General features: G+C 41.9%; 1 protein-coding gene across 2 annotated transcripts in view; it reads right to left on the minus strand.

Moving 5' to 3' along the window:
* Positions 1–25,727, minus strand: part of DNAJC6 (DnaJ heat shock protein family (Hsp40) member C6) — a 90,675-nt gene that overhangs the window by 57,897 nt on the left and 7,051 nt on the right. The window contains exon 1 of one of the 2 annotated variants that reach the window (XM_084636718.1): positions 9,817–10,101. The exons of the other annotated variant lie outside the window; for it this stretch is intronic. Coding sequence (XP_084492844.1) covers positions 9,817–10,042 — 226 coding nt within the window. The 5' untranslated portion in view covers positions 10,043–10,101. Of the gene's footprint in view, positions 1–9,816; positions 10,102–25,727 lie in introns of those variants that run through there. 2 annotated transcript variants of the gene reach the window in all.

Below are 25,727 nucleotides of genomic sequence, written 5' to 3' on the forward strand. Positions count from 1 at the left end.
GAGCAATTCCCCTCTCCCCCACACCCATTGGTCAATCAAGTTTATTTATACCGCATGAAAGATTTTCCTTGTTTGTGAAATTTACATTATGATGAGAAAAATGTGCTGGTAGTCAGTGATTAAATGCTGAAACTTGTTGAAGCCATGAAACTTGTTTTTAAAGTTTACACTAAAACTAAAACAGAAAAAACAGCATATAAAGCTACTGCCACATCACATGCAAGAAGAATCAGGCCATGCTATTCAGTGTTCAAAACAAAGAGGCTTATGAAATAGAACCTTCTCTTTTAAAAATGCAGAGCACAAAACAAAGCAGACATTGTCTGAGAGATACTCTATCTCATTGCCAGTGATATGGAGATGTCTCTCTCCTGACTCAGTCAGGAGTAAGCACCAACACACAAGGTTTTGATTGGTGGGTATGCAAATTTAAAGCAGTTAAAGAAATCCTGACTTTACACTTCCAATGGATTTTAGATAATTTTCAGATTATGAATAATTTAAGAACTGTACAAGACTAATGTGAACAGCAATTTCATTAGTTTTATTGTGTTCTTACTGTTACTCATTTTCTTTCAATATTCAGCTTTTTAGTGCGAGAGAGCATTACTATGTCACAGAGGAAGCAAGAAGCTCATTTTACTCCTCCATTGCCTATTCCTCATTCTCTAACCACCTTCAGCCATCCATAAACTCTTCGCCATATTCCATATCAGATAGTTTTATATTTTAGGTCTCTTTCCACTTTTGCTCAAATCTTCCATTGCTAATTTTGCCATTTTTGTCCTTGTTCTAAGTTCAGTCCACTCCAACGCTGTGTACACACTACCTCTTACGTCAGTATAAATTATGTCACTCAGGGATGTGAATACGCCACTCTCCTGAGCGACATAAGTTACACCGACCTAAGCGCTGGTGTGGACAGCGCTATGTCGGCAGGAGAGCTTCTCCCGCCGACAAAGCTACTGCCGCTTGTGGGAGCTGGAGAAATGAAGTCGATGAGTGAGCTCTCTCCCATCGGTTTACAGCTCTGCACTAGCAGCGCTATGGTGGCACAGCTGCATCTGTTCAGCTGTGCGGCTGTAAGCTCTGTTGTGTAGCCATAGCCTAAGATTTCTCTCTGGAGGTTGGTCGTTCAGATTATTCTCGAACAAAGATAAGCAGTGAATCTATTATAATGACATAGGGAAGTCTTGTAGTGGTGGCAGTCTGGGACTATTTTCTGCTCAAAGTATGCAGCCCTTGTACATATACAAATACATTATGATACAGTTTTTAGTTACAGGATCACAGAAATTTCTCACTAAAGCATGCACTGTCTGGGTACCCCTAGGAGCGGTGAAAGGCTGGCGCATGCTCAGTGAAGATGGAATCTTTTAGCAGCAGCAACTCTCTACTGAGCATGTACAAACTAAGATTTTTTTCCGAAGACTTATAAATTGGCCAAATTTGGGCAGATTTTTTACAGGGACAGCAAAAGGCACATCCCTGATACAAAGACCTACCATATTTCAAGTCCCTGCTCCAAAGCATGGGGGTGGTAGAGCTGGTCAAAGAAAAGGGCTCAAGATATATTTTTTTAAAAAATATGGGCAAAACAATGTTTTCTCCCCTAGCCTTTTTCTTGGCAATAACTGCACCATTTTGCCTTAAATGTTCTTGAAAAAATTCAGATACCCAGCATGGAAATTTCAGCTAAAATGATTAAAGTTTGGCAAAGTTATATGCAACTGAAAACAGGGTCTTATAATGGAAAATGTTGGTCAATCTTAATAACCACTGATACCAGCCCTATCTGGAATATAGTGATTGAGAACAAAAACTATGAAACGATGAGCTAAATCCATGAATCCTACCAGTAAGCGTGCAGCATTACTGTGGGTCATTTATACCTTCGCATTCCTACTTAATCAAAACAAAAAGTAAAATCAACACCAGGTATCGGCAACCTTTGGCACGCGGCCCATCAGGGAAATCTGCTGGCAGGCCGGGATGGTTTGTTTACATGCAGCATCTGCAGGTTCGGCTGATCGCAGCTTCCACTGGCCGCAGTTTGCCATTCCAGGTCAGTGGGGGCTGCGGGAAGCGGCGTGGGCTGAGGGATGTGCTAGCTGCCGCTTATTTTTATCTTATTTGTTAAATAAAACAAATTCCCTACCTTGTGTTACCAACATCTTAAATTATTCAAACAGGAACTTTCTCCATTTCACTCAGCTTGGACAATGGAGACAGACCAGTCAGGTAGTCTCTTCTTTTCATGTGCTAACATGATGTTGTGGGGGCTCGGGCCAAACACATTTACATGTTACAGAATCAATGGAAGGGGATGTTCAGATCAAAACATGACTTATTTTAATTAAAATCTCCCATTCTAGTCATATTCCATTTTATAATTTTTATTATGTGTGTGTATATACACACACACACACATCCCACCCCATCTCTATTTGCCTGAAAGTGCTTTTTTTCCCCCAGATATGCCAGAATATGGGTTTAGTAACTTAATCCTTCAAAAAAAATTTAAGGTATTCTTTCATTATATCTGCATAAGTATCTGGGAAGTTAGAATACAGCCTAAAGGTTTGGTTATTTTTATTGCAAGGAGTTATTTATAGGATTGCAAGCCTATGTTTAGACCTACTTTCAATCTTTAAGTACCATCCAAAAAAGCTTTAGGGTTTTTTTTGTTTTGCTTTTTAACTAGAGGTCCAGATTCTGAGCTGGGATAAGTTAGCACAACTGCACTGACTTTACTACACCAGGTGAGGTTCTGATCCAGAATTCCCAATGTTATGCCTTCACCATCATCCTTCACCACCCTCAGTTCCCGGATTACTCTATAATATATCTACATCTACACTTTCCTATGCTTCTAGAGTAATGAAGCTACCTTAAACTTAATGTTGTCAAAATGTGGATCTTAAACAACGTTTTCCTCACAGAACAGAAATAACATACAGTGCCTACCTGGAATAAAAGGAATATATTTTGTACATCTGTCTATATTTCACATGGTCCGTCTCTGGGCACTCCTCCTCCTTCTATGCACAAACAAGTCCCTTTAATCTTACATGACTTGAGAAGACAATATATTATACCTGGCAAACCTAAAACACCAGTGCGATGGGCTGGATCACAGAAACCCCCTTGGGGATGCCAACTGATGTGCCAAAATTACTTCTGCCCCTGCTTTCCCTGCCCTGGCAGCTTGGGACTTCAGTGCCCTGCCTGGTTTGAGTCCGATCCACTAGCCTGCTGCAAACCCAGAGCCACGTTTGAACCATGTCCCCTAACAGCTGCAGGCTTAACTGAAAGCAGCTTCAGAAGTGTTCCTGTCTTTAACACTCAGATGCTCAACTCCCAGTGGGGTCCAAACCCCAAATAAATCCGTTTTACCCTGTGTAAAGCTTATACAGGGTAAACTCATAAATTGTTCGCCATCTATAACACTGATAGAGATGCACAGCTGTTTCCCCCTCCCCCCCAGGTATTAATACACACCGTGGGTTAATTAATAAGTAAAAATGATTTTATTAAATCCTACTTTCTGTATTTAAGTGGTTCCAAGTAGTAACAGACAGAACAAAGTGAATTACCAAGAAAAATAAAATAGAACACGCAAGTCTACGTCTAATACAGTAAGAAAACTGAATACAGACAAAAACCTCACCCTTAGAGGAATTCCAGTAAGCTTCCTTTTACAGACTAGTCTCCTTCTAGTCTGGGTCCAGCAATCACTCACACCCCCCGCAGTTACTGTCCTTTGTTCCAGTTTCTTTCAGGTATCCTTGGGGGTGGAGAGGCTCTCGCTTTATCCAGCTCAAGACAAAATGGAGGGGTCTCCCAAGGGTTTAAATAGACTCTCTCTTGTGAGTGGAGACCCCCCACTTTCCCCTGTGTAGAATCCCAGCTACAATATGGAGTTTTGGAGTCACATGGGCCAGTCACATGTCCATGCATGACTCAGAACTTACAGATAGCAGCCATGGTTCACATGCTACCTTGAACATCCTCAAGTAGACTTTTTATGTGGATTGAAGCATTCCAAGATCCATTGTTCATTAAGTGCTTCTTGATTGGGCACTTAATTTGCACATTCCTTTCTCAAGAAACTGACCAAATGCTTTACTAAGGCTACTTAAAAATCAAGCAAGTACACAGCCAATATTCATAACTTCAAATACAAAAATGATACATGCATACAAATAGGATTAATAGATTCAGTAGATCATAGCCTTTACAGAGATATGTTACATGGTATATGTAGCATAAAACATATTCCAGTTATGTCATATATACATTCATAAGTATATTTCCATAAAGCTTTATGGGGTGCACCGTCACAACCAAAACAAGTGAAAAGCCAGAGTTTGATCAAACCCAAACCCATCTATGTCATGAAGTGTTGGTAGTTACATTGGAAACATATAGTCTATCCCAAGTTATGCCCCAATTTCCGGCACTATTTTCTCCTCTGGGTTTTCCTTGTATAACTGGCACTTTATTAATGTACTATTGACACAGTGAAGAGCATTCTTAAATGTAACACTAAGAAACACTATCAGCAACATAACAACATCAAAACTATGGGTCCAGTTCACTTCACGGCTAGAGGAGCCCAGACTCCAGCACCCTAGTGCACCAGGAGTGCAGGTGGTACAGGCTACTGCTAACACCTGCTCTCCTGAGTGCCCAGGCCCAGCGAGTACAGCCCCTAAGTGGGTATAGCTTGCCTAAGAGGGATCCAGAGTAGGTCAACTAGAAAATGTGCTCATTGAGCCTTCATCAATGAGATTCCTATGGAGCTCCAGACAGATTTTAAAGCTGCCTTTCCCCATTGGAACACCTGCAGGAGAGCAGCAACGATTTCTCCTCAGCCACTGGTGTAAGTCTGGCTTAATAGGAGGGCTTGCTATTTGACTCTGGAAACTTCTTTCAAATGTACTGATACAGCAAAGAGGTGAAGGGCCAAATTCCCAGCTGTTACTCCAGTTTTACCAAATGGTTCTTTGGTGGAGTTCCACTAGTGCAGAAGTGACGTGATGCAGTGAAGTATCAGGTCCCCAGTCTTTCAGTACACCCAAAGACATGCGGGACAGAGGTGCAGTAACAACTGCCTCAACCAAACATGCCAAGTCATTGCATTCTTGGCATCTTGTATTCTGAACAGTCCAAAGATGCCAGACAACTTAAAGCTACACCGAGGGATCACTTTGCTTACCACCCAAATACAGCCAACTCAGTGACGGAAATATGGCAACTGTTCCAGAACAGCATACCAACACCAACAAACACTAAACATAATTTAAGATGGGAAGTGAAGAATATTGTATCCTGTTGAAAAGCCAGGGGAAAATCGTGTGGGTAGAAAGTAAATGAGTTATAATTTGGCCAGAAGACTCCATCATGGATTATATATTGTGTGTTCTGAATATACAATATGTAATCCATATTAAAAAAAAAAAAAAAAAATCAGGAATCACTTTCTCTCATCCAAAAAAAAAAGCACAGCACAATTTTCCTTAACACCATGATAAGGCATTGGTTTAGAGAGAAAAGTACTACCCACTGAATCAATATCACTTCTTGCAGCATTTAGGTGTTTGGGATCGGCTACACTGGCTTGTTCTGACACTAACCATCTTGTGACACTGCACCACATCACAACTGGTAGTTTTATACAAATTACCAAGAAAAGAGATTATCTTGACACTTTTGCTGTGTGCTCCCTTTGATAGGATAGCTCAGTGGTTTGAGCATTGGCCTGCTAAACCCAGGGTTGTAAGTTCAATCCTTGAGGGGGCCATTTAGGGATCTGGGGCAAAAATTGGGGATTGGTCCTGCTTTGAGCAGGGGGTTGGACTAGATGACCTCCTGAGGTCCCTTCCAACCCTGATATTCTATGATTAACCAGTTTTACTAGGTTAGGTTTACTGTTTTTGTCTTGTAGGACTATCTAATTTCACCCACCTACCCATCCAAATTTGTACAGCTTTAAAAACAAATTATGTCCTTACATTCATGAGCAACTCCCCAGTGGAAGTCGATGGGAACCACATGCACACCTGTGAAGTCCTTTCAGCTCTTAAAACTTGTTTTATTCTGCCGATTAGCTAAATTATATATGTATGTATTTACTGTAGACTACAACTGATAAAATCTCTTATTTGTCAGCATAAAAAGTTTAATTGGGAAGACCAGGTGGAAGAAATGGACATCAAGTTTTAAGTAGAATATCACAGTTGATCCAGTATTCCTGATCTTGTTGAGAATACTCCATTAATCCAAAAATGGTCTCATTTTTAGCAGATACAAATCACTATCAAGAATCTCATGAGCCAATTTCAATAGCATATAAACAGAATATTCTTGTTGCACTGTCTGGATACACTGTTGCTTGCATCAAATGGATATTATTAATCATGCTAATTACAGCAGTGCTCATGGGCCAACCAAGAATGGGGTCCTAATGTGCTAGGTGCTGTACAGAGTAGTAGATGACCCTTGCCCTGAAGCGCTTACAATCTAACTAGACAAGACAGACACAAGGTGGGGGAAGAGGCATAACACACTAGCAGAGTGAACAATGTGATGGCACCAAACTGCATGTTCTATGATTTGTTGGGAGGGATGGGGGTTTAGGTCAGTGGGGATCATCTAAAGGGGGAGGAAGGAAGAATGAGAGGGGAACAGGACAGATGAGAAGAGGACAAGAGAGGCAGGTGTGGAATAAAGCTGTGGTGAAGAGACTGTAGGAGAGGAAGAGGGTTGGAGCACTCAACAAATCAATCAGCACAGGGCAGAGAAAGTCCAGTGAAACCTGTAAAAAGTCCTCTGAATGTCCAAAAGATGGAGTGTCTGGCTGGTTCCTCTCTGCAGTTTTTCCCCCAAGACCCCTTTGTGGTGTAGAGCATGGGGAGAGGTGGGCAAACAGACCTGCCCAAGAGGGCTGGGCAAAGTAACAACAGCAAAAGATACTCCCAGAGAGAACTGCTGACTGAGCGGAAGGAAGTGCAAAAGGCTAATCAGATTTCTCAACCATTAAAATAGAATACAACACAAGTGTAATGCCAAAGTGTTGGAGAAGTCCTGGAAATAGCCCTTCATCATTCAATGTATTTTGAGCATGCACACTCTAGAAGTTCAAAATAGGAGTTATACAGTTAACCACACAGGGATTCCTGATATTTACCAGTAGAACTTTTGATATGGCTGAAAATTGTATGAATACCTTTATATAGAAAAATACTATGTAACCACCATGAACACTTGTTTTTACTGAGAGAGGAAGTGGTGAAAATTGAACAAATAGAGCAATTGCAAGAACACTCAAGTAACATACAAGCTAACATTAAGCAAAGGTCACCATCTGACATTTACTGTACACTAAAACGAAAAGGAGTACTTGTGGCACCTTAGAAACTAACAAGTTTATTTGAGCATAAGCTTTCGTAAGCTACAGCTCCGATGCATCCAATGAAGTGAGCTGTAGCTCATGAAAGCTTATGCTCAAATAAACTTGTTAGTCTCTAAGGTGCCACAAGTACTCCTTTTCTTTTTGCGAATATAGACTAACACGGCTGCTGTTCTGAAACCTTACTATACACTATTTGCCAGACCTGGCTAGATATAAATATCATCATCTGCCACACTTAGTTCCTCTATTTCCATTATTCTAATCAACTCCAAGACCAATACAATATATATTAAAAAAAGAAAAGGAGTACTTGTGGCACCTTAGAGACTAACCAATTTATTTGAGCATGATGAAGTGAGCTGTAACTCACGAAAGCTCATGCTCAAATAAATTGGTTAGTCTCTAAGGTGCCACAAGTACTCCTTTTCTTTTTGCGAATACAGACTAACACGGCTGTTACTCTGAAATATATATTAAGTAGACCATAGCCTCCAAGTGTCTCGATGGGTGCCTATATGAGAACCTAGACAGCTAGAACGTAGCAACCTACTGTGAATAAGCATCAGCTGACATACTGAGTCTAGCAAGCAAGTCTAGCACCGACATCATGCTCTTAACTTAAAGTAGATTTCTAAGTTCTCTCAGAGCGAGAGGCAGTTGGTTATAAACTAGAAAGACATGATTCATTTGCAAAAACCCTACATAACCTGAACTTTCCCCATATGTTCACAAATGTAACTATTTCTCTGTATGGTACTTCTTATGTCTGTATGGTACTTCTTATGCCATGAATTCTTTTCCGCAAGGAAGAAATTTTAACAAATTATTTTTGTTACTTGTAGTGTCAGACTTAGTTTGACAGGTGTGCCTTGGGACTGAACTTCCCATCCACGGAATAAAGTATTCAAGGAGACTGTGGCAGTGCAAACTTCCCTATATCATCCTCTAAGAGTGCGTAGACATCAAATTGGACCCCTAGAGCTCAAAAGGGTACTTCTATGACTACTCAATATACGTTTCCACTCTAAAGTTCTCTGAAAAGACTCTGGGTAGTAATTCGCAAAAAGAAAAGGAGTACTTGTGGCACCTTAGAGACTAAAAGTGAGCTGTAGCTCACGAAAGCTCATGCTCAAATAAATTGGTTAGTCTCTAAGGTGCCACAAGTCCTCCTTTTCTTTTTGCGAATACAGACTAACACGTCTGTTACTCTGAAACCTGGGTAGTAATTGTGATGTGACCACATGGCCCACTAGGAACTGGACTGAAACCAATTCATTTTGCAAACACTGAAAGGCCATCAGATAACTATGTTCAAATCACTAGTGACTGAGGCAAATTTGAATATGTGACCTAGAGGTGAAGGGCTCTATATCCTATTACCAATCACATGGGCCATCTGGTCCCTCCACTGCGAGATTTCACACACACACACACAAACTATTCGTACAGCATGCATCAAAATTTATCTGATTTAATTCTACGAGTTGTTTTTAGAACAAAATGATTCCCAAATGACTTCAAAAGAAATCAATACACTATATTCAGGATTTCTCCCCCTTTTATTTATTCCCATTCACAATGGTTTCACAACAGCTTTTCTTCTCTTTGGGGGAAATGACAAAGAAATCAGTTGCAATCATAGTCATTTGCTTTTAATTTTACACTACCAAGAAGTGTTTCTGATTTCCAGCTCTCGTGAAATTGCATTGAATCTATGAATGACCTGACCACCACCCAAAGCACCTAGGTTGTTACTGCTCTTATGAAAGCTCTTAGGCCGGACAAAGGACTTCTGTTGTCACTTACCATACAGGCTCATGAACATGGTGCCTTATAAAGGTAACTCCACCATTGTTTAGTTAATCGATGCTTACAACACTGCATGAGCATCTTCAGGATAGTTATTTCCTATTCAGTATATCTAGCTGCACAACAGCACAATGCATTTCTCATTTAGATAATGAACTCCCTTCTGCTCTCCTAAACATGCTCATTTCGAAAGATTTACCATGCCTGGGAAATGCACAGACTGCATTCTGATGAAGGTACATTTTCAAAAACGTCCTGCCATAAGAAGTGTCAGCAACCCCACCTCCCCAGGAACAATACATCAGCCCCCCTCGTCCATTAGCAGGGCAGAGCCGCGGCACCTGGGCTGTGTTGATTCATTGGCTAGTAATGAAGAGCTCTTTAAATTTGCAAGACCCTGCCATCTCAGGTGTCCTCTCCCTAGACACCGGTGAGGATCACATCCAGTGCAGCCGGACCCCCGTCCCTGCCAGCGCCTGGCTGGGCCAGCTCAGTCAGCCCCAGCGGGGAGCAGGAAGGTGGGCCTGTACCTCGGTCCCCGTCCCCGGTCAGCCCTGGGGGCGGGACGCGGGAGAAGAGAGGCCCCTTACCTGAGCTGTCCATGGTGCTGCTGCCGCCGTCCAGATGCTGCGGCTGCGGCTGCTGTCGGGCCGGGCTCCGGGCTGCGGCCAGCACGGCCGGGATCACCCCTTGCTTGCTGCCGCCGCCGGCTCTCTCTTTGCTGCCCCCGCTGAAGTCACCGTTGCTCTCCACCAGCTGCAAAGATTCGTACCCGTCATTGCTGGGCTTTTTGCGGTAGCTCCCGAGCAGGCTCATGGGCGAGTCGGCGGCGGGGAGGCTCCGCGGGCAGGGGCGGGAAACCGCGCGCGCGCCCTCGCCTTCCCCGGGGTGGGGTGGGGGGGGGAGCGGGGCCCCAGCGGGGCGCTGTGTGCTGGGCGTGGGCCGCCGGCTCGGCTCCGCTCCCCCGGCTGGGCACAGGGACTCCACCGGCGCGGCCTTGGCACAGCGCTCCCCGGCGGCCGCCACAGCCCAGCGCTGGGTCCTCGCAGGCTCGGCTCCCCTGGCCGGGAGCCAGCTCCTGTCTGGAGCCCCGGCTCGGGCGCAATCCAGCTCCAGGGGGCGTCTGGCGCGGGCCGCGCCCTGCCTCTCGCGGCCTGGGCTGCGCCGCTCCGACAGAGAGGGGCGGGGCACGCGTGGCAGCGGCCCCCGCCCGGCCGGGCAGGGGAGGGGAGGGAGTGGGCCGCTCCGGGGAGGGTGAAAAGGCCCAATGGCGGCCTGGCTCAGGCTGAGGCTAACAAAGCCTCTTAAGCGCCCACCCCCTTTTTAAAGGGTTTGACGGGGGTGATTTCAGTCTTAGGCCAGAGGCCTCACTGCCTCTGTTTGAAAATTCTGTCTCACCTGTGTGTAACCCCGCCCCCCCCATATATTATGTTATCTACACACGGACACCCTATATTATCTACATACGCACCCCACACCCTATGTCTTATCTACTCATGTCTTCTCCGCTCTTTATTCTGAACCCAGTTTTCTCTTAGGCGTCAAGGAGTTTAAAAAGGAAAAAAAAATCGAGAAAGTCTCTCTGATTTGGAGCCATAATTCACCTAACCTAACCATACCATGGACTGTAAAACCGCAGACAAACTGCTGTCACTGGTACTGCTGAGACACTTGGACCAAACCCCCTCAAACAAATTACACCGGACAATTCTGTCAATGCCACCTTTCTCGCCGTAGGGCTTAGACTAAACTGATAGTGGTAGAAACAGAAGAATGGCCACACTGGGTCAGACCAAAAGTCCATCTCGCCCAATATTCTGTCTTCTGACAGTGGCCAATGCCAGGTGCCCCAGAGGGAATGAACACAGCAGGTAATCATCAAGTGATTCATCCCCTGTTGCCCATTCCCAGCTTCTGGCAAACACAGGCTAGGAACATCATCACTGCCCAACCTGGCTAATAGCCATTGATTGACCTATCCTCCATGAACTTATCTAGTTCTTTTTTGAATCCTGTTATAGTCTTGGCCTTCACAACATCCTCTGGCAAGGAGTTTCGTAGGTTGACTGTGTGTTGTGTGGAAAAAATACTTCCTTTTGTTTGTTTTAAACCTGCTGCCTATTCATTTAATTTGGTGGCCCATAATTCTTGTGTTCTGAGAAGGAGTAAATAACACTTCCTTATTTACTTTCTCCACACCAGTCATGATTTTATAGACTTCTATCATATCCCCTCTTAGGCATCTCTTTTCGAAGCTGAAAAGTCCCAGTCTTATTAATCTCTTCTCAAATGGCAGTCGTTCCATACCCGTAATCATTTTTGTTGTCCTTTTCTGAAACTTTTCCAATTCCAATCTATCATTTTTGAGATGGGGCGACCACATCTGCACGCAGTATTCAAGATGTGGGTTTACTATGGATTTATATAGAGGCAATATGATATTTTCTGTCTTATTATCTATCCCTTACTTAATGATTCCCAACATTCTGTTAGCTTTTTTGACTGCCGCTGCACATTGAGCAGATGTTTTCAGAGAAAGCAGATGTTTTCAGAGACAAAAATGATTTTTTAAAATGCTGGCTCTCTCCCCGTTCCTCTCCTCTCCACTCCCAAATAAATTTTAGGAGCGTTTGCTTTGTTTGTGAAAGGTGCTTATTTGATAGCCCTGGATCATGAAATCCCAAATCCCTGAGTTTATTCTCTGAATGTTGACTATGCCACTATCCTGAATATGTGCTTTAGCCCAGGTCTAGGGTTACCATAGTGCAGGAGCCCCTGTGCTGAGACTGCCAAACAGGATCGGAAGGATGGCATAGTGTTGGCATGCTGGACTGGGGCTGGACTACACCCAAATCACTGCAGCTGTGCCGCTGTAGCCCTGCTAGTGCAGACGCGCTCTGCCAACAGCAGAGAGCTCTCCCATCGGCAAACTACATCCACTTCTGCAAGTGGTGGTAGCTATGTCAATGGGAGAAGCTCTCCCGCTGACATAGTGCTGTACACACCGGCACTTAGGTCGATGTAATTTACGTGACTGGGGGTGGCTTTTTTACATCCCTGAGCGAAACAAGTTATACCAACATAAGTGCCGGTGTGTAGAAGCCCTGGGACTCAGAAGACCTGTGTTCAGTTCTTGGTTCAGATACAGACTTCTGGTGTGATCCTGGGCAAATCACTTCATCTCTCCTCCCCATCTGTAAAAAATGGGTACATTTCCCTACTTCACAGGGGTGTTGTCTGAATGTAATCCATTAACGATTGTGATGTGCTCAGATACTAACTACAGTGCTGAAGCCTATGTGAGTATCTAGATGCAGAGATCGCCAGCCCATACTAGGTTAGAATGGGTGGCATCAAGTTGAAATGTTTGGTTTTTATCATGAATTACTAGCCTATCTTCTGTTTGCTCAGTCCAATTGATTTTTAGACATTTGTATAGGTGGATTTCTCACTGTATAATGCAGAAGAATGTCCTTGAACAATACCATAGTCCCATGTTGCTCTGCATTTATATTTTAAGCACCCTAGGTAGTTCACATTTTAGTCATTTCCATTTGTAGTGATCTAGGAGTGTCAAATCTGACATACGGAATATAAAAAAAAAAAAAGTTTATCCACCATGAAGCTTGCACAGCCCAACAAAGCAACCAAGCAATCATAGAATATCAGGGTTGGAAGGGACCTCAGGAGGTCATCTAGCCCAACCCCCTGCTCAAAGCAGGACCAATCCCCAATTTTTGCCCCAGATCCCTAAATGGCCCCCTCAAGGATTGAACTCACAACCCTGGGTTTAGCAGGCCAGTGCTCAAACCACTGAGCTATCCCTCCACCCCCAAATCTTATTGCTATACATGTGTGTCCTCCCCACATCCTGCCCTACTTGTTGTTTCATCACCATTTGGACATAGCAAATCAAATTGTGTTTTCCTGTAAAGCAGTAGTCATGAAAGCAGTAATGCCAAGAAGAAATTCTATTGCAATTTCCACAATTTGAGGTATTAAAGACACTTGGCTTTCAACTTTATGCTTAACACTCCAGGAGAGGGGGCAGCTGGTACAATCATAACTTGTCATTGTACTATTGATTATATAACTCCTCAAATTCTATATTGCTGGGTAGAGAAGATTCTAGGCCACAGATGCACCTATGCAAGGAGAACCCACAAGTTTGAAAGTGACAAAATAAAGGACACCATCTCCAAAGATGTAATTTGGAATAAAAATCAAGACTAATTCTGCAGTAGGTTTGTATAAGTTCTTCCCCTTCATTATATTGTGTTAAAATACTGTATGAAGTAAAATGCAGAGAGCAAATCTTGCCAATATGCTTCATGTGAGAAATATGATGACAAGAAACCAATCTGAATATCCAGTAAAGCAAAACTCATGTTATTTTTTCAATTAATCTTGACTGGATCCTTACAGTGCTGAGAGACACACTTCACATTAGGCAGCCAGTAAATCCCGAATGATTCCTACACTGCCCTTATGCAAGCTGTGAAATTCTGTACAATCAGTCAAAGTGAATTTATTTCTGTTTTCTTTATTCAAAAATACCAAACTAGTGTCCCTGCTCAAAGTGCGACTATTCGATTTTTGCAGTGTTTTCTGAAAGAGTTCTTGGTCCTGTTAGTCCTTGAGTAAAGCCTAGCCCAAGTTGGAGTGGAATAGCCATAGTACTAGCTGCCCCACTCTAAGGGGCGGGACATTTGCCTTGTTTAAGCAAACTGTTCCCTAGTTCACTTACTGCTCTGTTTTCTGTTATCTTTGTCCAGTCGTAGCACCAGAAAATCAGTAAAGGTGGAGCCAGACCCTAAATCTTAACTCATCCTGGACAAGTAAATACTGAGAATCTCTACTGGACACTCCAATACACAGCCTTTCCTGTTATAAAGTGCAGTGGGAACCTTACTTTGAAGTCATTTTTCATTAAACTGTTTCATTGCAAGAAGAGGTTCACTGTAGCTGGAATTGTAACTTACACTTCACTTTGCACTGAAACAATTTGATATTTGCATTATACTTCATTAGAAACGGAGTTTCCTTATATTCAAGTTTGTTATCAGGTTCCATTGAAATCTGAAGCACATGTTTTTCTGGCCCAAAATTTACATTTCCAGTATTTTACAGGCACGTTGCACTTATATTAGACAAAGCTTAATCCATGATTCTTCTATGAGTTCTTTCCTTCACATTTTGTAAATGAGGGTGGGAATCCACAGAGGGATCCATCTTTCATGCATGGATCCTCCCCTTTTATTAATTATTATTATGGATTTCTTTTATTACCATAGAGCCTAGGAACCCTAGTCGTGGAACAGGATCCCATTGTGCTAGGCACTGTACAAACACAGAACAAAAAGACAGTCCCTTCCCCAAAGAGCTTGCAGTCACTGATGATGCCACCTTTAGTTCCACTACTTTTCTGCAAAGGCCCCTTCACAGGGTGGGATTTGACCAGGGTGATGGTGACCCCATGTTTGGTGAGGCCTGAACACAGGGATATGCATCATGCCCCGTGGACAGCTTAATGAAGAGATAGTGCTGCAGTCTAGGGCCACATAATTTTTTTTCCCAGAGATCCCCTATAAGATGGAGCGCAGAAGGAGCAGCCATAACTGGTCATTGGTATCATAGTTCCAAGGGAAAAGCAGAAGGATATTTGTCCTTCCTTGAGGTCTATGTAAGATCAAGAGTACCATATAAGACTTAAGTATAATTATCTAGATCATGCAGAATTTCCAAAAACCATAGCACAAGAGAAACACAGCATGCTAGGGAAGCTCATTAAAAGTGTCAGGATTTATTGAACAAGAGCTAGTGATATTAAAAATTTGAGATAGACGGTATATTCATGTCTGAACACAAACGCCATAAGGTGCCATAAATAGTATGGGAGTTGGTAGCAACCTAGGGAGGCAGCATCTCCAGTCTCTAGGACATTGGACTGAGAGTCATAATAAATGGCCGCTATTCCCTGCTCTGTCGCTGACCTGCTGACCTGCTATTGACTGCTTGGGCAAGTCAATTCACCTTTATGTGCCTCCAATTCTTTGTCTTATCAACTGCAAGCTCGTTAGAGTAGAGACTTATGTGTTGCATGAGAACGGCTATACTGGGTCAGACCAATGTCCATCTAGCCCAGTATCCTGTCTTCCGACAGTGGCCGGTGCTAGAAGCTTCAAAGGGAATGAACGGAACAGAGCAGTTACCAAGTAATCCATCCCCTGTCATCCAGTCCCAGCCTCTGGCAGTCAGAGACGTAAGGTATGTCTACACTGCAGTTAGACACCCGTGGCTGGCCCAGGCCAGCCAACTCAGGCTCGTGCGGCTCAGGATATGGGGCTGTTTTATTTCAGTGTAGACTTGGGCTACAGACTTGGGCTTGTGCAGCAGACCAAGCTCTGGGTCCATCCCACCTCTCAGGGTCCTAGAGACCAAGCTCCCACCCAAACCTGAACATATACACTGCAATTAAGTAGTCCTGTAGCCTGAACCCCACAAGCCTGAGTCAGCTGGCACGGGCCAGCCATAGATTTCTAATTGCGGTGTAGACATACTCTTAGGTATACCCAAAGCATGGGGTTGCATCCCTGACCATCTTGGCTAATAGCCATTGATGAACTTATCCATCATGAACTTATCTAATTCTTTCTTTAGCTCAGTTATAGTTTTAGCCTTCTCAACATCCCCTAGCAATGAGTTCCACACACTGACTGTGCATTGTGTGAATAAGTACTTCCTTAGGTTTGTTTTAAATCGGGTGACCCCTGGTTTTTGTGTTATGTGTTTACACAGTGCCTCGGACAATGAGGCCGAATCTCCACTTGAAGCTTTAGGCAATAGAACTAAGTGGTGTGCTCTCAATTCTTCACTGATATAATTAAGCTGTGCAGTGCTAAGAAAAGTATGACTCAATTTAACGAAGGTACAAGTATAACTTGAAAGTTAGTTTGATATCTTAAACAATTCCTTTACAAAGTAAATTTTATCTATAGAAAATATGTATCAGCTCAAAAGTTATTCCACTGTGAACAGTGCTAACATATCACATTGCATAAAGGCTTCCACAGACCAGATGTTCCTGAAGCGAGTACATGAACTGTAACTGACTCCTTTCAGAGATGTACATAGGTGGAAAAGTAGTGGTGTGTTTTGAATTGTTGGACACATAAGAGTGATAGATGTGCTATTTTATAGGCTGCCAGCTCCAGTTCTTTTAAAAAAAAAAATCTTTTTACAGAGTAAAACAATTAAATGCAACCCCAAATCTTTTTTTCTTATTTCACTAAACTTTTGCCCCAACTTTTTAACTCATCTTTCTCAAATATGTAAACATCTTCAGCTATGTAGCTTTTATTTTATTTAAAGTGATTTAGTAATGTATTATACCACCATGGATTCAGCTCTGCTGGCTACAATTTCAAGTTCTACAGAGTGAACTTCATTTCTTCTACTTGCTTCAGATTTAGAGCCTCTAGCATCACATAAAGCCAAGGATAGTGACCACACATATATGCACAAGTACAAGGTCTAGTCTGTTTTACAAGTTTTATTAAAGTCACAATTAAAGTTATGATTACCTATGCATATAAAGACCTATGCTCAAGTTACAAATATAGTCATGCTCACATCCTTAACGATATTCTTAGAGTCTGATGGATGCCTTGCCAACTGATCATCAGTAGAGGGATGGTTCCTGCTGGAGTTTTCCCATAAGGAACTCATTTTACGCACTCTGGTTGCCCTCTTTTTATCTTGTGTTTCTGACTACACCTAACACTCTGCACATGCACATGAAGGTGTCCATCCTCTTTTTCCTCATTTGTATTGTGTTCCCCAAGAATATTGTGTACCCCCTGTTTAATAGGTTGTTTGTAGTCCCTTTATTCTCATTACCATCAACACACATAGTGCACTCTGTGGTTAGGGCCTGTGTTAGAAAAAATGTGCCTCTAGGGCATTTTGGGATCTAAAATTTATCTTACAGCTAATTTTTCCCAATATCACCCATTGGTACATTTGTTCCCGTAATTTTGCAGCATAGGGTCATTCTTTGGTCACTTACTTATGTCAAGTTTCAGAGTAGCAGCCGTGTTAGTCTGTATTCGCAAAAAGAAAAGGAGGACTTGTGGCACCTTAGAGACTAACCAATTTATTAGAGCATAAGCTTTCGTGAGCTACAGCATCTGATGATGCATCTGAGGAAGTGAGCTGTAGCTCACGAAAGCTTATGCTCTAATAAATTGGTTAGTCTCTAAGGTGCCACAAGTCCTCCTTTTCTTTTTACTTATGTCAAGCATTTCTTATGCCTATGGCCTAGTATGGTTAAGTTAAAATCTTACAGGCCTCAGCATGTAAGCCTTGCATTTTAGCCCTTCGTACCTAGATACCTAATACATACTTATCCCTTCTAACTACTAATTAATCTAATAGTTCTATAATCCTACAATTTAACTTTATTTAACATACAATGATTATGCATAACTTGACGTTAGTTAATCAACATCACACAATAAATGAATGATAAAATGAAGTAATTGGCTACTGCTAATAACATTCCCCTTTGACTTGTCTTTAGCTAAAAGCCAGCGTTTGGAAAAACTTAGTTAATGATGCTATGTAATTTCCTTCCATATTGCCTTAAAATAGGATATTTCCCATATACTTAACTAGTAACACTGATCATGAACAATGCATGTAAGTATCTCTCATCATAGTATAACAGCTGCATGGCTAACCAAATATCCTAATGTCTGACAAACAGGTCGCTCTGTCTGGTTTATAGAGGTGAGGGCTGTGAGCTACGCCTGAGGAGAACTGATTAAAGTCTATGGCAACTCTAAATAAGGCTTGCTAATTTCATATCTGAATATTTCACTGGACTCTATCCCCATTAAATATATAAAAAATTGCCTGTATCAATATAGTATTTACATAGGATATTCATTCCCTTTTATTAGTCTATTCTGTAATGTATAAGAAAGTTTTCCTGAAAGTGTAACTCATTTGTATTCTCAATTAGTTAATTAAATTGGCTCTAAACGCTGTTTAAGGTATGTTTTTGTTTCTTTCATCAATGTAGTTCAGAACAATACTACACATGCAATAAGGAACTGAGAAGCAGAACAAAGCCAACTTCACCCTAGCTACAAAAATTTATGGTTGAAGTTTGCAACTAAATTTTATATTTAAAAAAGACTGTTGAACAAAAGGTGTGTAATTTAAGGAAAATAATTTTGCATCCTAAATCATGAACTAGTTGTTGCTTTGATTACTACATTCAATTCCTTTGAAAAGTATATTTTATTCATTATTCTGTTTTACCATCGTGAAACCAAGTTAGTGAACTTTTGGGGGCACTGTTGAAATATTCACATATTTCAACACATATTGGGCTAGTCACCAAATGTTGTTCTATGCATTAAGGGCCTGATCCTGCTCCCATTGAAGCCAATAGAAAAACTCCCTTCGATGGGAGAAGAATCAGGTCCTGAAAGCCTCATCCAAAGCAAAAACCTTTCCACTGACTTCAGTGGGCACTGGATCAGGTCCCAAATGAGGCTGGATTTACACTGATGTTTAATATGCCTGTGTTTTGTGGAATATTGTCTAGACAAAGAATCTATATCCTCAGTTTTCACTGATATGGCCCTCTCTGGTTATTCCAACAGATAGCACATATTTCTATCAATCTGAACGTACTTCATTGAATGAAGCTCATTAAAGTACATTCAGATTTTTCATTCAGCATCTGAAGTGGCTCCAGCTCTAAGCCCATTTCAGTTTCAGTCAATGAGGCCTAATGAGTCTCTTTCCGTGGCTTTCTTGTATCACAGCATTTTTTGATTTGAGGACATATGAGCAAAAGGGAATAAGCAAATTAGTGGTCATTAAAGCAGCCCTTTTTATGGCAAACTGCTGCACCCCAAGGGGTTGCCCAAACCACTAAAGGAATTAGTGTCTACAGCATTAAGAGTCAAGGCCCAGGAGAGCAAAGAACGTAGAAGGCAGATGACAGCGTCAAAAGGTAGAATCCCTACAGCAATTCTGCCCTTGGATACCTGTGACTCAAATTTTGAGATTCTGAAATGCTTAGTGGCTGTACTTGGAACTCATCCCTGGAAATGCTTATTCAATGAGAAGTCCCAGCTCAAGCAAGAAGTCACACTGAACTCAATAGGACTCACCCACATGAGTAAAGGTTGGCCGGATTATGCTCTTAATCTGGCAACCCACCCCCATGCATCATGCAGTTATTATAATCTAGTGCCAGGGTGGCCAACGTGTGGCTCTGGAGCCTCCTGCGGCTCTTCAGAAGTTAATATGTGACTCCTTGCATAGGCACCGACTCCCGGGGCTGGAGCTACAGGGGCCAACTTTCCAATGTGTCGGGGGGCGGGGGGGCGGCTCACTGCTCAACCCCTGGCTCTGCCACGGGCCCTGGCCCCACTCCACCCCTTCTCCCCGGGCTCCTGCCCCTTCCCCAGATTCTGCCATGCCCTTGCTCCTCCCCCTTTCCCCCAAGAGCCTCCTGCATGCTGTGAAACAGCTGATTATGGTGGGCAGGAGGCATGGGGAGGGAGAGGGAGGTGCTGATCAGTGGGGCTGCCAGCGGGTGGGAGGCACTGGGGGCAGGGAGCTGATGGGGAGGCTGCTGACGTATGACTGTGGCTCTTTGGCAATGTACATTGGTAAATTCTGGCTCCTTCTCAGGCTCAGGTTGGCCACCCCTGGTCTAGTGGTTTTAAACATGTAATATCTGTGCCATCCTCCAAGGAAGAGAATTCCCCTTAGTGAAAATAATTAGTTTAATAAATATAAGAGGAGAGTCACAAAGATAGCTTTCCTCTTGTTAAATGTTTAAGGTACTTAGAATCTATAGCATAGTAGCTAGTACATATTCGATAGTGAGGAATTGTATTCCTTCAATTCCCATTGTGTTATTTTGATGTTTAGTGTAGTTAGACTGCAAGAATGTAGCGTAGTTAAGACTCATAAATTTTGGAAAGCTAGCAGAATCCTTTCTAGCATTCATAATCTACGTAATCTAACCTTTTTACTCTAATACTACATTCATCTCTTTGGTATCTGCACTGCATCATTTACATGTTAAAGGTCCAATCTGCTGAGACACTGGCTGCCAGTTCTTGATACCTTACAGAATTAGAATCCAAGCCTGGGTTTACATTCTCTTTCAGACTATTTCAAAAACACTTTAGTCTCTAGCAGCGGTCATTACTGAAGCAACCATTTTTTTACACCCTTTTAAAAAAAATATAAAAAAGCATGACTTAGTTTTCTTCTTCAGTTATAATTTAGCACTGTAGATAACTTCATTGTTATACAAACAGTTGGATGCCCCTGGAACACTAGAAAAATACTATTTTATCTTTTTATTTAAAAATAAAATTAAAACCTCCCATCTGGACATATTAGTTCCACTCATGCACATGAGTTCCATTTCTCGAGACCCTATCTGAATGCTTGAATAGTATATATATTTTATATGCACCCATATCAGAGATGTACCGGTGCTGCATGGGACTTGAGCTCCATGATGACCTGCATATTATGTAGCCCTTTGCAGTAGTAGTAAGATGTGCCTCTATTTGAATTATTATTTGATGGCTTGTGCTAGGACTCCCAGGCTCTTAGATGTATAGCAGGAAGCTGGAAGCCCTAGCCCTAAAACAGTCTGCAGCTCCCAGAAGCTGCAGACTCTGGCAGTCCAAGCTCACCAGCAACCTACCAGGTGAGCTGGGAGGAAACTAGGCAGGTTTCTAGTAGAAAGCTGCCTGTGTTGGGCAGAAGATTGTTGAAATCAAACTGTTGGTTTATATGAATTGGCATTTTCCAACAAATGTTTCACTGGAAAATTCCTGGCCAGCTCTACCTAACCCACATTCATGTCACCCTTATCCATTGTACTATTGGAAACATTTTCAAAAGTGCCTAAGTTGCATGGACAACTCACGCTTGAAAATGGGGCTTAGGCTCCAAAGTCAGTTAGGCGTGTTAGAAAATTTTACTCTCTGTCTAAATTCAGGCCCTGATCCTGCAAACCGTTTAATGGGGGCAGACCCTAGGCCTACGCTGAGTTCTCTTGACTTCAGTGGGCTGTAGAGGGCTCCTCCCACAAAGATCTGATTACATGGCCAAGGCCTTAGATTATGAGTTCTGGGGTACAAGGAGCTATGCCCATTTATGGCATTTTATGGGTAATAAAATTGTCATCAAACCATGGAAATACCGGAATGGTAGACTGTATCAGAACAACATGTATAGACTGAGAACACAAGCTTATAAATTAAATTACAATTATACTCAGACTCAAACTTTAAGATCAGAAGGGACCATCATGATCATCTAGTATGACCTCCTGCATATTGCAGGCCACAGAACCTCACCCACTCCTGTCAGACCCCAAATCTCTGGCTGAGTTACTGAAATCCTCAAATTGCGGTTGAAAGACTTCAAGTTACAGAGAATCCACCATTTACACTAGTGTAACCTACAAGTGACCCGTGCCCCATGATGCAGAGGAAGGCGAAAAAAAACCCAGGGTCTCTGCCAGTCTAACCCAGGAGAAAAATCCATCCCGACCCCAAATATGGTGATCAGTTAGACGTTGAGCATGTGGGCAAGACCCAGCAGCCAGACACCTGGAAAAGAATTCACTGTAGTGACTCTACTGTAGTGTAGAGCCCTCCCCATCTAGTGTCCCATTACCAGCCATTGTAGATATGTACTGCTAGCAGTCGCAGATTGCCTACAATGGCATGTAGCTAGTCTGATCATATCATCCCCCGCATAAATTTATCAAGCTCTATTTTGAAACCAGTTAGGGGTTTGCCCCCACTGCTCCCCTTGGGAGGCTGCTCCAGAACTTCACTCCTCTGATGGTTAGAAACCTACATCTAACTTCAAGTCTAAACATGTTGATGGCCAGTTTATATCCCTTTGTCCATACACATGGAATATTGATATAACAATCAAATGCCAGTAATAAAATCAGTGTAAAGGAGCTTTAGCTCTATTGGTTCATCCCTTGTAAGAAATACAATAGGATTGCCTATTATAGTACCATTTGGAATGTTCCTCTCCACAAAAGTGATAGTTTTCCACTTGTTCCTGTTTTCATGCTTCTCCTTTATTAGTCTTTGCTTTCCTTCTCCTTAGTTCCCTTCTTGTCACCCTTGTTCGCCTTCTCATATATGCCCTAGATTTTTTTCTATTAAACTAGCCTTACCTCTGCACAAATTATTTCTGAAAGTCCTCTCACTTGAAGAGTTGTTTCTAGTTAATTTCAGTCTGCACTTCACCCTTATGCTCTATTTGCCCAGAGAGAGCATTTCTCTCTCACTCTCTGATTTGTATCTGGGAAAGAAATCAGGGATTGCTATGCAGTAGCTGACTCTAGAAAGGGTTTGCAAAGTATATTTTGAAGACATTTTCAGTAGAAGTGTGTATCACCACTGAGGTCCATAAGGTGTTTCCACAACAAACTGCTTTACATAAAATGTAATTTCTACCAAATGACCTTTACTGTACCATTAAAAAAGAGTGTATTGTTACATTAAACACAGATTGTGTGTGTGTTAAAGTTATGTTACAGGTCATAGCCAAACCATCAAAACCAAGTACATTCTGATCTGAATTATGGCTGTACAGAGTCCTTGTTTCCGCATTCTAACACTGTATGGGCCTCTGTCATCAGTTCCCTTCTCACCAGTAAGTATTGTCTACTTTTATATTCAAATCTATCGTAACCATTACATTACCACCAGTGCCGGTCCACCAGTGGGAGCTCTAGCATAAGCTCCAGCCGCTGCCTGCATTTTTAGCAGTCTGTCACGAGCTGGCCTTTGATAACTTTTCTTCAAAACTAGTCAGACACAGATGGATTCTGGAGAGCATATAGCCTTCTAGATCAGCTGCAGAGGTCTCCAAAATATATGATCTCCTAGGAGCCTTACCTAGAATTCTTATGTCCAGTCCACACCTTCAGTGAACTTTCATTGAGGTAAACAGGAACTTTGTGCGGGGGGGGGAGGGGGGTCTCTGTCTTGCCAAGAGATTGCGACACTAACTTATGCTCCAGTAGACATGCAGCTAACTGATAAAATATGGATTCAGGCACCATCCTATCTGAATGGACACTTAACACACTCTTGTGGTAGAAACTATATGTAGTCATACATAATATGAAGAAGCGGAGTCTCATGGTTAAGGTATAGGAGAAGGAGTCAGTCCATCTGGACTCTGTTCCTGATTCTGACACAGAGTATGTGTGTGACACTGGATGACTCAGTTAACTTCTCTGTACCTCAGTTTCCTCATCTGTAAAACAGGGCTGATGCGCCCCTCCTTCATGTAGAGTTCAGAGGCTTCATTAGGCACTGGTGAGATGCTATACATTGGCCAATAATATTTATGCAGACACATTACTCCCAGGCTTAGTACGTGAATAGTGTTTTCAGGAAAAACAATGAGGAGTCCTTGTGGCACTTTAGAGACTAGCAAATTTATTTGGGCATAAGCTTTCGTGGGCTAAAACTTACTTCATCAGATGCATGGAAAATTTTAACTTTTGGAAATTGTCACTGGAAAATAGGTCCTTTTTGGATCCAATCTAGTACCAAATTATAAGGGCTAGGTAGGATCTGGTGATCTGAATCCTTGTTCCCCTCTCCCTGAAATTCAAAACTATTTGAATTGGCTGTTCCTGTTTCACCCATCTCTAGTAAAAGGCAAATGCAGAGGTGAGAAATGTTTCAGATTTGCCTTTGAACATTGAGACATTTGACTCATGCATTAAACATTTGTTTTCCCATGTCAGATGAAACCAGGAGTGCTACTGTAGCAAAGTATAAAACAAACAGGGATCTCAAAGCCTTGTTGATGTTTATTGGAGCAGATCAAATACCTCAAAAATATTTACAAACATTTAAGCCACGAAGTCACTTTGGTGACTATTCAAGGCCCTTCTTATTAGTTTTACACAAATATCTGTATCTGATCTTGGGTTAGCAAGAATATTCAGCGAAAGAAAGAATCACAAACACATTTGCAATTGTACTCTCTCAAATACTTGCACCAGAAGTGTTCATGTAGCCATCCTGAAAGTATTTTGTGGGTTTGAGAGTGAGTCAGTCAGGGAGCAGATCCATTCCCATGTGACTTACGGTGTTTGCGCTAGGAGGTTGTTCCCTTAAGCCTTTCTTGGAAAGTAGTTCACAAGTAATCTACAGCCAGAAATGTTTGTCTAAACTATCTGACAAATAATTTTGAACAAGTTTGTAAAAATCTACATCTGAACAAGAATGAGTCATGAAAAGAGCAAAAGGCGAGTTTAATCAAAAATCACATGCTGAATAGTTGGCCCAGCTCTACTAAGAATCTTTAAAACAATTCATCTGAATCTGAAACTCTTCTAATTCTCTTTCCCTATGGGCCTCCTTGAGCCTTGTCCCAATTGTTATCTGCCCTCAGACAGTACCCATCATTAGGTCTTATCTTCACTATGGAAGGCTCTACCATATGCAGAACTATCCCCTTGACATAGCTTCCTTCCTCATTTCCTACTAAAAAAAATTCCTCAGCATTCTTATATCCAAGGTTTTGTAGTGTGACTAGTGTTGGCCCCATAATTATTATGGTCTTCCTTCCCAACCCTTTCTTTCCTTGTTTTGATATTAAACCTCATTAACTGGGTTTGCTTGTCTGAATTTTGAAGGGTTGTAGTCATTGTATTTTAATCTTGTTAAAACTTTGGAGAGGAAGTATGGAATGCTGGTCTAAGTACAGGATTTAGTATTAGAAAATAGGCATTTTTGTTCTACACACTGTGACTTCTTGGCCACGTCACTTAACCTCTTTGTGCCTGTTCACACTTCTGAAAAATGTATATCTTAAAGCACCACTAACTAACCAGCTAGATTTGTGAAGGGTGAGAATTTTAGAAGCACTCACCGTTGGCCTAATTGTGTTCCCATTAAAGTCAGTGGGAGTTTTACCATTGATTTTAACAGGAGCAGAATCAGGTCAATGTGGAGTTCAACTTACTCAGCTATTTGCCTCAATATTGTGCAGCAGTGAGTCACAAAGATTAATTAGCCATTTTGTGTATAAGTAATCTCTATAGCTGCATGTTGCATTATAGGATTTTTCAGTTGTGCCTAGAAGAGCAACATCAACAACGCAAGAGTTTAGGAATCTGTTTTTGCTTAGAAGTATAACTTTGCAGTGCTTAAATTTCTTTTTAAAATGGGATCATTCTCAATGAAACAGTGCAACTAGCTAAAATAAAGATTAAAAACATCAGACTGCCTTTTAGAAATAACGGCAAATAAGTTACCACTGGATAATTGCAATTCCTGCTGCTGTAATGTTCAGTTTAGGGCATAAAAATAATTGAAACAGAGTTTTGGTTCAGTTAAGAGAAAATTATTTAAATATAAATAAAACCCAATTTTTTTTTATTTAAAAAAGTTTTTTA

Source organism: Lepidochelys olivacea (genome assembly GCF_965140295.1).
Source record: "Lepidochelys olivacea isolate rLepOli2 genome assembly, chromosome: 8".
NCBI classification, from domain to species: Eukaryota; Metazoa; Chordata; order Testudines; family Cheloniidae; genus Lepidochelys; species Lepidochelys olivacea.